General features: G+C 37.4%; 1 protein-coding gene across 1 annotated transcript in view; it reads right to left on the reverse strand.

Annotated features, from left to right (window-relative positions):
- The window catches only part of LOC130611185 (solute carrier family 12 member 7-like), a 56,355-nt gene that overhangs the window by 23,358 nt on the left and 18,604 nt on the right, over positions 1-14,393 (reverse strand). Inside the window, exons 4-13 of the mRNA XM_057431655.1 lie at positions 12,927-13,073; positions 12,104-12,158; positions 10,045-10,175; positions 9,347-9,588; positions 8,251-8,462; positions 6,260-6,427; positions 5,107-5,205; positions 4,358-4,415; positions 2,425-2,599; positions 76-194 (exon numbers count right to left, since the gene is read on the reverse strand). Of these exons, the coding sequence (XP_057287638.1) occupies positions 76-194; positions 2,425-2,599; positions 4,358-4,415; positions 5,107-5,205; positions 6,260-6,427; positions 8,251-8,462; positions 9,347-9,588; positions 10,045-10,175; positions 12,104-12,158; positions 12,927-13,073 (1,406 nt within the window). The remainder of the gene's footprint in view (positions 1-75; positions 195-2,424; positions 2,600-4,357; positions 4,416-5,106; positions 5,206-6,259; positions 6,428-8,250; positions 8,463-9,346; positions 9,589-10,044; positions 10,176-12,103; positions 12,159-12,926; positions 13,074-14,393) is intronic.

The raw sequence follows: 14,393 nt of genomic DNA on the forward strand, positions 1-14,393 counted from the left end.
CAAACAGAAAAACTGGTACCTATTTAAAGACAAAGTACTATTCAACTTAAGAAGACAAAACACCACATTACTTACATTGAAAGAATTGGTGCTACACTGTCCAATGAGGCTATCAAAATTCCTATTTCACAAATACCAGCAGTGAGGAGCAGAGCCCAAGTCGGTTCTCCATTTGCTTTTCCATGACCAAATACCTAGTTCAAGTCAAATAAACAGTAAGATTAGGGAAAGCTGTTCATTATGCAGTTGTGAAATATGGTGCAGATTGCAAACTAACCCTAACTGCAACCAAAAAAAGTCATTGGTTAAAAATGACGCAATCTGTACTATGAGAAAGTCACAGACAAAAGTGCAAAACCATACATTTCTCATATGAAAATTACAACTTAAATAAGCAACGACTGTAACATTAAAATACTACTGCAGTTGCTATTGAAATAAACTTAAATAACTTAAAACTAATGTGCATCAGAGACTCACGCTTAGTCTACAAAAAGCTAATATAGTTGAGGGCAGTATTTATTGTAGTATACAGAATAGGCATCAACTCGGTACTTACAAACACAAATACTGATCTTGAAAGAGGATTTATTTAAGCCTATGATCCTGCACAGAGCCTACCAAACATCATTTTGCCTGTGGTAATTTCCACTGCGGAGAATTCTATCCAGCTGTACTGGTGATAGGTGGCAAACAGCCTCACCTCGAGTTCCAGCTGTATTTACTCTCTTCACTCCCATTTTCCATAATGGCTTCCTTTCCAAACGTCTAGGTTCTTCACCTCACTCATCCTGCATACTGTCGTCTTTCCTTAGATTCCTATCATCCAGTCTTCCTTCCCTTACACTAAAAGGGCCATTTTTTTTGCCCCTATGTTGCATTCATTCCTTAATTCATACAGCAGCTGTATCACTCCAAAACTGCAAGCACTTTTCAAGTCTTGCAACATCCTGCTTCTCTTGGGTTCCCTTTCCTTCGCTTCCCAAACCACATTAAGGTTTTCCTTCCTATTCTTCAGTCCTTTCAAATGTGACTCTGATAAGATGGAATCATACAGTCACCCTCTCACCAAGTACCAAATTACTTCAGACAATAATGCAATTCTTCGTTTGTCTCTCATAGAGCCCAACTGTCCTGGTTTCAGGACATTAATGTTGAATTGACGTAGCCTTCGCCCAAGCTCAGGGACCAAATCAAGCTGCTCCTATTCTAAACCTAGCCCTCACTGAAGATAGATTACAGATATCCCTGAATAGAGTCTTAAGTTATTCACCAAGTATGAGAGCTCATTTCTAACTTAAGATACTACACTGACCTCAGATGTGAGGCAGTGACCTCAAGCACACATCCGATCGAGACACCAAGGGTAAATGTGGGTAAAGCAGGCGATCCTCAAACATAAGTTTGGCCACATAACATAGGTATCAAAATAATGATATAAACCAAACAAGTGCTTCAAGTCATCTTCAGAACTCTCCACACAGAACAGCCTATTCTCTTCTAAATTCAGCCCTAGCTACTTTCTGCACTATCTGCAGTTTCTTTCTCTGATAAATTTGACAACTGTCCACTAACTCTGTTTTAAAAAAAAACCAAAACCAAATCAGAGTTACTCAGATATAATCCCATTTTTTTATACTTGAACCTGTTCTTGGCAGATTATCATTGTGCTGTGCAACTGTTGGCTACTCATGGCAATTTGAGGCAAGCTTTCAAGCTCCAAGCTCCATCAAGAGAAGTCACAGCTTTGCCCTCTGGACATTATTATCTTTGGGAATTTCATTTATTTTAACCCAAGTCTAGTTGTGCAGTTTTTGCAGATGCTGCCCAGCAATTGTGTTAAATATCTTTGAGCAAGGGTTCTCTTCTGTTTGCCAGCTCCCTTAACTTTGAGACAAATCCAATTTATTCATTGTTAAAACATTCACAGCGACGCTGGAAGAATCTGAACGTTCAGAGCCATGGGACACACTTCTATTGTTACATCGTTGTTGACTTCATTCAGCTTACAAAAATGAATAAAAACTAAAATTGAATCTCTATGATACAAAGTTATCATGCAGTTCCATAACGAGATTAAATCAATGCTGTTCACAAATACAAGTTGTAAACAGCCTGAAGTCAAGAAGTTCAGTTTGATAGTTGCTTTTTACTTCATTTATTACATTATATATTATCATTATAGAAAAATTGTATTCTCAGTTTTCAGCCATTAAATTTTATGTATAAGAACAAAAATCATTAAATGTAATTGCACAGAAATATCCCCATTCAAACTTTGTCCTACAACAGCTCGCTCTATTATTGTTCACAATTACAACTGAGCTCCAAACTCTTTCCTCACAGTTCTACAGGAATAGCAGAAGTAATGCCTCATTTGCTATAATATAAGCTGTATTTGAAGAAAAAAAACATAAATCTCACTTGGATAAAGGGCACAATGCCATCTCTTGCAATGGCCTGTAACAGCCGGGGCGCACCGGTGAGACTCTGGAGACCAGCACCACAGGTTGAAAAGAATGAACCAATGACAATGACCCATGGAGAAGGCCAGGCCAGTGTACCCACCACTAGATTTCCATTAACTGCTTCTCCAAACCTTGAAAGGGGTGGAAGAAAGAAGAAAAAGCATCAGTAAGCATTAAAACAACTTCTGGTATGGCTTCATCATGCACATTTCAATCTTTTTTTGGACAACAGCACTTTTCATCAATAAACACCATGCTACATTGTGCACTATAAACTTTCTCAACCAAGCAAACTCTCTTTATTCTGCTGGTTAAAAGAAAACAGTCAATGCCTCCAGGCAGACATGCAGCAAAATTATCAGGCATCTTGGCAGACTACAGAATTAACACCAACAGCACAAGTATTTACATATGCATCCTTTACATCCTTGTGACTGCTAGGAACTAGACTGCAGAAGTCTGATCTACAGATCAGATATACCCTAGGGCATAAGCAGAAGATTAGCAAAACAAAGTACTAACCTTTCCTTTTAATGGTGCGTGACACTGATGTATGAACATAGAGAAACTATGAGATACCACCATCTCAAATTATGCACATGCCTTCTGACTGTCATGCTACCTGATACAGTTTTTAAATGAGTATATAAAGCAAGTTGCACATTCATTCTTAACCAAATTCTATTGAATTCACATTCTGTTGCCTGTGTTTTTTTAATTAAACACAGGCTAGGAACCACCAGAAAGGATGAAAGACAAAGAGTGAAAGATGTATGACCTACATTTTCCTAAGGCAGATATGCAATCAGTAACGAAAAGAAAACCAAAACCTCCTGGTCTTTAAACCAGACCAAAATCTGTATGTTCTACTGTCAGACTGGATTCCAGCCAAAAAAGAACTGGCAGCACTGTAAGTGAAAGATCATGGATTCAGTGCAAACTTGGGCCTTAGTAGAAAAGAGAACCAGACACCAGCAAGGAAAGAAATGTGAAACCTGCCAACAGATTCATCTTACTCAACTCAACTTCTTGTAAGGGAGAAATTCATCAAAATCTGGAGATTCTGTTCATGCTTATCTCCATTACATTTATTCCCTTCATGCTTCATATTGTGCCTCAAATGACCTCAGGCAATAACGTGGATGAAAACTGAGATGACTCCTGATCTGCAACTGATATTTCAAAACAAAAGATATCTTTACATCCAGAGGAAATCCTAGGCCTGATGGTGCTCTGCAGCCTCTCTCTTGAACTCTCCCTCTCATCTCAAAAAAGTCTTTTCCTGCCTTTGTCCCTCAGGTGCACATTAGTCCTCCCAAAGTAACACCACTGCCCCTACCTCCACCCATCAGCTCCAAAAATACTAACTACGATTTTCTTTCTCAAGGACATCTTATTAGGGCCAATTCCACTTCCAATATTTATCTTCAAAATTCAAACATTTATTCAGGTCAGATACAAGGCAGAAGTTCTTCCCTATGAGGGTGCTGAGGTGCTGGCACAGGGTACCCAGAGAAGCTGTGGCTGCCCCATCCCTGGCAGTGTTCAAGGGCAGGTTGGACAAAGGGACTTGGAGCAACCTGGTCTAGGGTGAGGTGCCCCTGCCCATGGCAGGGGGTTAGGACTGGATGATCTTAAGGTCCTTTCCAACCCAAACTGTTCTATGATTCTATCTTAGATTCTGTTTTCTGCTTCTTGAAGGGTTACAGTCCAATAACCTGACCAGTTCTTGCAGCCATCTCAGTTTAACAGACAGACTCTCCCTCCAGTTTTGACTTAAGCAAAATACTTCACAAGGATATTTCCCATAAGAACCATTAATAAGTCCTATTAACATAACTCGTGATCACACATACTCTCTGGAAAATTAGAAGTTGAATACGACTTACTTATCTCTTAATATTACACCTTCTATACAGGCACCAAATAACACTATACAGGAGAGATCTATTACTGAGACTGAAGGAAGATATCACCGTGAATAATGAAGAGACAGAAAAACAAACACCATCATTTTTCACCTAGGGATGAAATTAAAGTGTCCATGATAATGAAGTGAGGGTTTTTTTGTTGTTGGTTTATTTGTTCTGGTTGTTTTGTGGTGGTTGTTCTTTAATTCTTCTCTGCTACAGCCTCTTGGTTTAGATTCTCTACGACTGCATTTGATACTCAGTTGAATTGTGAAGTAATGGAAGTCACTAGTTCATGTATCATGTAACAGAACAGACATTTTCTCATGCAAATGGGCATTTTTGTCTTCTAGGTATTGAAGGACTAAATTTCTATTGCTGCTAGTTTGCTTTAAGATTTTTCACTGGTTATACAGAGTATCACAACCAAGCAATCTGCCAGCTGAAACACAATGATAAAACCTTCTGTATCACTTCACTAAAAGTATGCTTCATCTTGAAATTTAAAGCACTACTAGAATACAGAAATATACAGAAGCATTTGTCTATAAATGTAAAATCTGAGCTATTTTAAAAATACTTATTTCTAATATTTGTACTTTAGACAATTTCTTTTCCGTTTAAATTTCCTTCATTTTATACTCAGGCAACTCTAACAAATTTTCAATGAAAAGTCCTGTTATACCTACAGAATGCATGCTAGAAAAAAGTCACAGCATAAAGGATACAAATAAAAGACGTAGTTGAAATAGCCAAAATTGTTCCAGTAGGAATAGATTTCTGAGCATCCTTAAGATCTCCAGATCTGTTTGAACCTGCCATAATACCTTAAAAAGAGACCAAGTTTGTATGTCATAAAACCAATTAATACTAACTCCATGTCAGTAACAGAATGGGAACATTAAACTTTAAGCCAGATTTAACACATCATTACTAATGAAGCAGGCTTTAGAAATGCATAATCCTGGACAAACCCCCCATTTACACATTCATTTAATCAGAAATTTGTGTTACCATCCATTGTTGACTGAACGAATTCCAGAAAGCTCAGGAAAGCAACAGATAAAGTAACAATTATTTTTCAATTATAATTTCAGAATCATTTTTAAATGAGGAAATACCAAGGAGTTAGAAAATAAGTTATAAACCAATAGGGATTTAACAATTTTAGCCAGTGTGATTGAATGCATTCTCTTTCTACTAAACAGAACATACATAATCAATAAGCTATACACAAAAGTATAGGGGAAAAAAAGAAAGGAGCAGGCAGGAAGTACAAGAATGGTTAAGGACATCACATGTACACATCCCTGTTTGAATCTAACAGGAGAAAAAAATGTTTCCGAGCACATACTGAACCGGAAGGAAAAATCATACAACAACTGACTAATTCTGCCATCTTTTCTAGTACTTCCTGACCACTGTTGGAGGCAAAAACATGGAAGTTAATGTCAAGACATTCCAATGCAAAGGCATTGTCAGACTCCATGCAATGAAATCCTAGCTGTAGGATCAGATATGATCATGACCTGATACCTGAAACAATCGCCTTAATACTCAACTGTTCTGTCATCCATTTGAAGTTTAAAATATTATAAAGGAATGCATCTCCTTTTAATTAAGCACCGAGTAACACATGGAGTTTTTGTTTTCATTCCAGAAATAGAAAATAGCACTTAAAACTGATGCTTTATATCCTATGTGTGCCTAAAATAACCGGCTGCCAACTATTCCTCTCTAGCACCAGAGAGTTCTGGGTACGTAAAACTCGGACACAGACTAGCAATATCACATGTCATCAATAAGCATACACACACACATTTAATCTTTTTTTCCAGCTATAAGTACACATCCTCATTCAAGAAGAAAAGTTGTACCTACCTGTCACAGATGGGAAATAAATCCCTACAAGCATTGTGAAGTAGGTCATGATGTCTGTAAAAACATAAGGGAGTCCACTCATTTTTGTATCTTCTGATCCAGCAACTGATGGCTGATCTTTTTTCTCAACTATTGATCCTTTTTCTGTATAGGTACTCCACAGATTATCTACAAGGGGAAAACAAACAAAAGCCAGCGTCATGTCTCTGTTTCAGGATATTAAGTAGTGAGGATGTAGTAATCTTATGAACCAGATGGTTTTTCTTAACACAAAAATCATGATGTTTCTCAACATTTCCTTATAAAGCCAAGAATGCAGCGATATAATCAATGCTAATTGTAACTGGTCCACACTCCCACTGTATGCCAGTAGAAATGCGGTAGTGTAAGGGATGCATCATATAAGATTCTCTCTTCCATTAAAGAAAGATTCAGTTAAAGAAGTAAATTCTAATGTATTTGTAGAATGCCCACTTAGATTGCTCAATGAACGTATTATCAGGATCTACTGTGAAAAAATAAGGAAACCATTACCTCCAGCCAATCTTAGCATATACCTCTCTTTCTTGTTCTTACATTTTGAGGTGCAGGTCAAAAATGAAATACTACTTAGCAGTAACTTGAGCTCTTTTGAGACCTGCTGTACAGAACAACCCTGCACAACAGTATAGGACTCAGGTGTTCACGGTGAAAGTATTCCACATAGCAGAGTAACCAGACTCCAAAAGAGAACTGATAAGGAAAAAAAACCTAAAGCAAGCAAAACCCAGCAGAACGTCACCCAAATTCCCCAATAAACTAAAGCAGTATTAACTGAACAGCATGCTAAGTGTACTAGTTCATTTAAATGAAGAGGAATAACAAACGGATCTAGAGATAAGACTGAAGCCATAACAAAAAAAGTTAAGGAAATCAGACAATCGTCAACTTCAGAAATTTTAGCAGAGATTTGAGGAGTGACATAAAACAAGACAAGATCTCCAAATTAGCATCCACTCCCTATGAAGCATAAAAGGAAAGACCAGTCTGTCATCGCTAAAGCACCAAGTACTCAATGAAGACTCAACAGTCTGTGTCCTTTATTCCACACAGAAGTGGAAATGACCTGAGCACTCCAATGCACACAACTTTAGCTGCAGAGTGTGCATGCCAACATGGGTTGGTAAAATCAGCTTAGAGATCTGTGAAATAGAAATTGCTTCCCATTTCATGACATGTCACACAGAGCTTTGTTATGCTAATTTCCTATCCTCATTTTCCCCAAAGTGATAATCCAAGAGGACTTGGAAGTTAGGGTGAGGAAAAAGGGTCACAAACCAAACTTTTTTTAAGGAGAAGAGGTATCAGAACATCTATTTCATTCCCAGAAGCATTGTTCGTACACAATACAATCCACTACATGTTCAAAATGAATCTTATGACACAGTGTAATTGGAATCCCAAGATGCCACAACTGTACGGGAATGCAAACAGAAGAAAACCTATACCCTTTCTTTGCAGAACATCTGTCCAAATGCTAGACTGGAAGCTAGAAAGACTTTAAACTCATCACTAAATTGCTATATCACATGGGACAAGCCACAGGAATTCACTCTTCCATGCTCCATGTGTAAAATGGGAACAAGTTCTCCCTCAGGAGTTTGACAGTGTATTAATGAACACCTTATTTAAAAACCTGTATTTGGCATACAAAAAAGCTAAACACTTCTAAAACAAATAAGAATGAAAGTGGGGTTTTGGTTTTTTGACAGAACAAGGGCTTTTGGAAGAGTGCCTATAAAACCCCACTGACACCCAAATTAAGGCACTTGATACTAAGCTTCTAAAACCAGATGGAGTCCATATAGGAGGAAGCATGCTCCAGGTAAAAATCTTTCACACAGACAGATTAGAGCTGAACTAGTACTGACAGGCTAGACCACCACATAACTGGACAGCTATGTGCCACGTGAATAATACCCTAAAACCGTTAAATGCGTTTTCCAACTTACCAATGAGAACTCCACTCATTATTCCTGGAATCCCTTGAATTTCTGTTACATTATTGAGACTGAAGTAGTCATCACATGTAGCATTAAGCGAAGAACTATCACAGAACAGGCGCCACAAAGTTGTAGTCCTTGTTTCATTATTGCTTTCAGTAAATTTGGCACAGACATCAAAGCTGCGTTTTGACAAGGTCCGGTTCCCGAGGAGGCAGATACTAGACAAAAAGGTAAAACCAGTGATCCTTCAGTAGAGTGTTGTGCATTGAACCCCTTTCTGTCCATTAGACTTCTTTAGAAACCTGTTATTTATAGTACCTATTTTATGGCCTATACTACACCTACTAAAACAGTAAATAGTCTTTGCATATAAAACTATCCTATGATCTTTAAATCCCCGAGCCAACATTTCTACTTTAAGGTATTAATAGCTATTCTGTGTCCTGATTACTTCTCTGGAAAATACAAGCAACCCAAAGATGAACTAAAGATACAACTTGCATACTAACAACCGGACAAAAGAAAGAATTCTTAGTAAGCAAAGAATGGCATGAGCTAAAGGTGCTGAGAACCAATATGCCACATGAAAAAAGTCAATTTTGTTAACAAAAGGGTACGAAGCCTTCACAAACGCAAGTGAACTGAACACCAGACTGTCTCCATTTTAAGGAGAAATTGAAGTTTCAAACATCTCCTCATGACAAGTCTGAAAGTCTGTTTCTTTCATAACCATGGTTCATAGCTACAATGTTTTCTTGAAGGTTTTACTTTAGTCTATAATAGTTTTAGATTAATGTTTTAGATAAAGCACCTATATTTACTGTCAGCAAAAAACACCTTCTTGTTCTTCAGGTATGGATGGAACATTTTCCAGAGTATCATGTTTTATGATCAATGCGACAAAGATACAGATAGGTAACTCGTAATGACAAATGAGCACATCATTGACTAAAACACATAAAACTTACTTCTGAGGCCAGTGGACATTTACTTTGAAGTTTAGCTTAAAAGATTAAATGGTTGCAGCAGCTTTGTCCTCCCAACACTCTTTCTTATTACTTTGTTGTAAATAACCCACACTACTTAAAGCTAGCAAACTTACGGGAAGTCAGGAGGGTCAAAAGCAGTCTTAATAACTCCAGCGTATATGGCAATAATGGAAAGAATCACACAGGCAAGGAAGACCAGTGCAAGTTTGTTCACATACTTCACTCCCACAAAAACTACTATGGCCATCAGAATGATAATGCATGTTCCATAAACTCTCATGTTGTTCAGCATAGCCTCTGTTTCTTCACCGACCTCTTCTGCTTTAAATATAGCAGCGCTTGGAGAAATGTAGGTCTGCAAGAGATAGGGCAAACTATTATACATGTAATAAACATTTTATTAAGAATTCATTTACTTGAACTTCAGAAGCTGAATTTCTGTTATGGTACCAGGTTTATTCCTTCACAAACCAGTCCAACCAGATGACAGGGGCATTCTGGAAGTGTAGGTGTAAAAGGGGAGAGGGTAAGAGATGACTTGTGGCAATTTAAAAGAGAAAAACCAAAACCATAAACTAGCTCAAACACTCACGTCTATCCTTAGATTCATTTGAAGCATTTGCTAGTTAATAACTCCATCAACTGAAACAAGTATTCTAAAAACAGAGTAAGAATAAACAGACATACTGGAAATATAGTATCAAAACAGTAAAAATCACCAAACTAGAATGCATTTTAGGCCACCTGCATTCCTCAGCAATCTCCCAAAACAGCACAAATCCATTTAATCTTAAGAGAAACTGGTACTTACCAATAAAATTTCAATAGTACCAAGAATGTACATTGCTCCTGCAAAAGTTGTACCCAAGTAGAAACAAAGTCCCACGGCTCCACCAAACTCTGGCCCTAAAGATCTTGAAATCATGTAGTAAGAGCCTCCAGCTGTGAATTTAACAAAAACAAAATCAAAGAGAGACTCCAGCCCTTCAGATATAGGGCAACAGCAGAGAACAAAAACTGTGAATCATTCAATCTACATCAAGGTAACTCCTGCATTCATTGCCACTGAAATGTTCATGCTAAAACTGTACTTGGTGCCCATGCCAGCCAAGCAGTTAAAATGTACATCTCAAAGTGAGCATCTCCATGTGCATTTTCTGGGGAACAGAAAGTAAGCACCAAAAGGAAAAAACTTCACAAGCTAAACAATCTAAACCATTGTTTAAGAAAAGGATATAGAGGTATAAATAGATGTGAATCCATTTTTAGTTTCTAACCTCAAGCTGTTTGCAGTAAAAAAAGTAAACTTGAAGTATGATTTTTAATGATAGGGACAAAACAGAGTTTGTCTCACTCATATGCTTTCTTTTTCTTTTCTGTATATGAAACTAGTACCACTTTCACTACATGCATTTCTGCAGTACCATTTAAACATGTTAGGTAGGGATGGCTTTTTCTTGTCTACTTTATATACCATTCACTTTGCCCTGAATTTTTCAGTTCTTCTCAGTCTATTTCCAATATACAAGAACCACCTTTTTTAAAATCATAAACTTATCCCCTCATTTCCCTTTCAATAGGGCTCTAAGTTTCCACCTCTATCTCTTTACCTAGACTTTGCCCCAGGCCCCCTCAAGACATGCTCCTCTCTGGTTCCCTCTCCATCTTCTCTTAAATTCACTGTATTTGTCTCACTCACAACTACTGAGGAAGAAAGAGGAGACAGAGAAAGGATGTGCATCATTTTAAATGAGCATACACCAACCTTGCATAAAATCAGTCTGCAAATAAGAAATACTCTTCTAATCAAAGGGCACAGACTGAAACTGCGTTTCAATATGAACATATAAGAAACATCAAAATTTATGAAGCATCACCAATCCTTTTACTAAATATAATGCTGTTGTATATAAAGGCAAGATGCCGCTGCTCAGAAGGTCTCTTTGAATTCTAGGTTCCTATCTGGGCTTTTTTGTGTTAAGCAAAACCTTTACATTGAACTTTAAAGATCTGTGTGCGGAAGAAGAACAGAACACGCTAATCAGTATCCAGCTAACTAAATAACTAGATTTCATTATAAACCATTTGAAAAAAAATTTTCTATTGTATTTCATACATGGTACTATATCCATGAAATGCAATTATTCCACACCCTGCACAAGTTGTAAGAGTTTACTTTTACCTAACAACATTTGCATCAGTTCTGGAACCCATTACTAAGCTGGAGAAGCTCTGCAAGTAAGGAATTACTTTATTAGGTAAACTGTTCAGAATTCCTAACAATGTCTGACCCCCAGTATTATCAATTAGTGTGTTGAGAAACTGAAAAGGATAAGAACTTTAAAGGCTGATTTTGCATCTAAAAATATGGCTTAATAATTGAAGAGCAAGAAGTTTATTTATCCTGAAAATGTAAAGAGATGAGCATAACCTCATGTTATTGCTTAGACAGGAAATATTTCTGGCAGCAGACTGGCTGTTATGCTTGCCGAAAACAACGTAACCATGTTCAATGTTTAGAAATGGAGTCTAGGGAAATATGGGGGGGATCAAACAAAACAAACTCCAAACAAAGCAAGCAGCCAAATTTGTGAAGACATCTACTTTGCATGAAGATGAGTCTCCATTAATTCAAGCACAACATCTCTCATTCAAACAGAATCAAATGCTTGATGACAAAAAAGTGCTACAGTTCATAATTCCTAGAAGATACATCTAGAAGGTTGCATTTATAAATATCACTTAAAAGAAAACATGCACTTGACAAAGAAGCTTTACTTCTGATACCTCAGGCTACAGTAATTTCTTATCCCATCTTTAAAACTTCCATCATTTGATCATTCACTATTTAAGATAAAATTCTTCATTACCTGGAACTACACCATTTGTTGCTATTGCACTCATTGAAATTGCAGTTAGCATAGTCTGTAGAAAGATGAAATAGAGAATATTTAAAATACAGAGTTTTTTGAATGATGGAGCAAAACAAAGCAATCAAATGAAACTAGGATTTTTATATAGAGAGGTTACAGCAACCAAAAGGTATCATGTCTCTGGTTAGGGTTATCCCTGTAAATGAAGTAACTCAATTTTTCAGTAGAAAACGCAGTTAATTTGGATGGTTGAGACAATCTTTACAAAGAACTGGAAGAATACAGACCACTGAATATACTTTAAGTAACATGTTCATTATTCCAATTAAGCAGTAGTGCCAAACTGATCAAGTGCCATTGTTATGACAAATCATCTAACAGTGGTCTAACTTTAAAATATTAATTTATGGACTTAATGCTGTGGATTGATTTGTAGTCTCTATTAAAGTCTGTTCTGGAGGTGTGAAAAGCAGAACAGTTCAGATCTCAATGTAAATCATGAAATATCTGCTAAAGCTGATTTAATGAAATCCATACAATACACTTCAAATAAAAGATTACTGCGACCAACTCAAAAGAAACTCCATATAGGCTAGAATGACAAGTGACAGTGCATAAATATATGTATGTGTGTGTATATATACATACATACACACATATATATATGTATCTCCCATGTCTCTCAATTGCACTGATACTTACTCATTATGAAGAAATCCTTCTCTGCTACTAATATATATGAGAAAGCAGAGATGGATTCTTGTAACAGAAGATTTGTAACAGATGATTTTGCCAATAGTAAAAGAAAAGGTTAACTCACACAAGCACAACACATGAACACGATGATGAAAGACTCGAGAACTCCAGCTGTTCCCACAATCCAGGTTAAACGTAGGAAAAGGATGACTCCCAAGATGTTCTGCAAGCAGGGCAGGTACACACCAATAAAAGTGCCCATACGTGGAACCTGGAAATGAAGTCAGAACATGAATTCTTCTGCACTAAACAATTTAAGTCCATAAGCACTTTCTTCTGCAAACACTTATGTGCTCCATGAACAAATGCCAAGTGAAATTGAATGGTAGCCTCAAGAGTCTTCAACTTTGCAAATATCCACAGGCTATTTATGCAGAGAAAAGACAGAAAACTACTTGTGATAGCAAACCCTCTTGTTCCACAGGAATTAGGATGAAATCTTGATGGGGTAGGATGCTTCTGCATCTGTTGATTTCAAAGCTTCATAAACTTTCTTCTGAAACACCAGTTATAAACTACCATCGAAGAGAAGTTTACTGCAGACCAAAGACAGTCTGCAAAAAGTGAATCACCAGTTGCCCTGACTGCCCTGCAACCGGGCCACAAAATGAAATTCAACAATCAGTGCTTGTAATTTTTAAAGGAAGATCTGCCATTACATAGTATATTTCAACTTTTTATTTGCTGGTGGTCACCATGAGCGAAGACACATCCAAAAGCATTCAGGCTCCATCATTCAAGTTCCAGCCTTCTACAGAAATCAGGTCTTAAAATACTCAACTCAGGAGCAACAGTTACACACAGCAGGTTTCCAGACACACAAGCTCTTCTTAGAACAGAAAAGAGATACATCCATAGAAACCGTGTTTTCAGGCCACCAGGTGGGGCTCAAAGGAGACCGAGTGTTCATTTGGCCAGGCAGTTCCAGAGGAACTAACACTACTGCGCTAACAAAAACCTCTGCACAACAGCTGGACAGAGGACAGGGATCACACTAAGGAAAGTGCAAGTAGATCAGTGTTTGTATCTTCAGATGAGAACAACTACTACAGACAAGCACAGTGAGACAAACAAAAAGAAACTCCACACACAAACAAACAGGAGAAGCAAAAAGCTGAAACACCTGGACTTTATTCCGCACCCTTTCCCATTGTCCTCGTATCAAATTCCTATATGAGTCAAATCCTAATGCAAACAGTTGTACTGCAAACATTCAGGTACCATACCATAACTCTCTCTTCCAGTCAAATGAGCTCCAGTTCTAACCTTACTTTCAAGCACCTTTTTGTATCTGTCTCTTCTGCTATGTGCTCATCTCCCCCCGCCCCATCCCCATGATAAATATCATATCATAAATATCATACAACCAAATGTTTTCTTGGAACATATCCATTAAGTTTTAAAAATACTTACTCTGACCAACACATAGAAACAAGAGAGCTACTTGGAAAAATGGCTACTATGTTAACGGGAACAAATACACTTATGGATTTAAAAGAGTGACCTGTTTCATCTCAAGTTTTCCTTAAAT

Source organism: Pezoporus wallicus, unplaced genomic scaffold (genome assembly GCF_028554395.1).
Source record: "Pezoporus wallicus isolate ANWC-B61680 ecotype Strahan unplaced genomic scaffold, APGP_CSIRO_Pwel_v1 scaffold_11491, whole genome shotgun sequence".
Lineage (NCBI taxonomy): Eukaryota > Metazoa > Chordata > Aves > Psittaciformes > Psittacidae > Pezoporus > Pezoporus wallicus.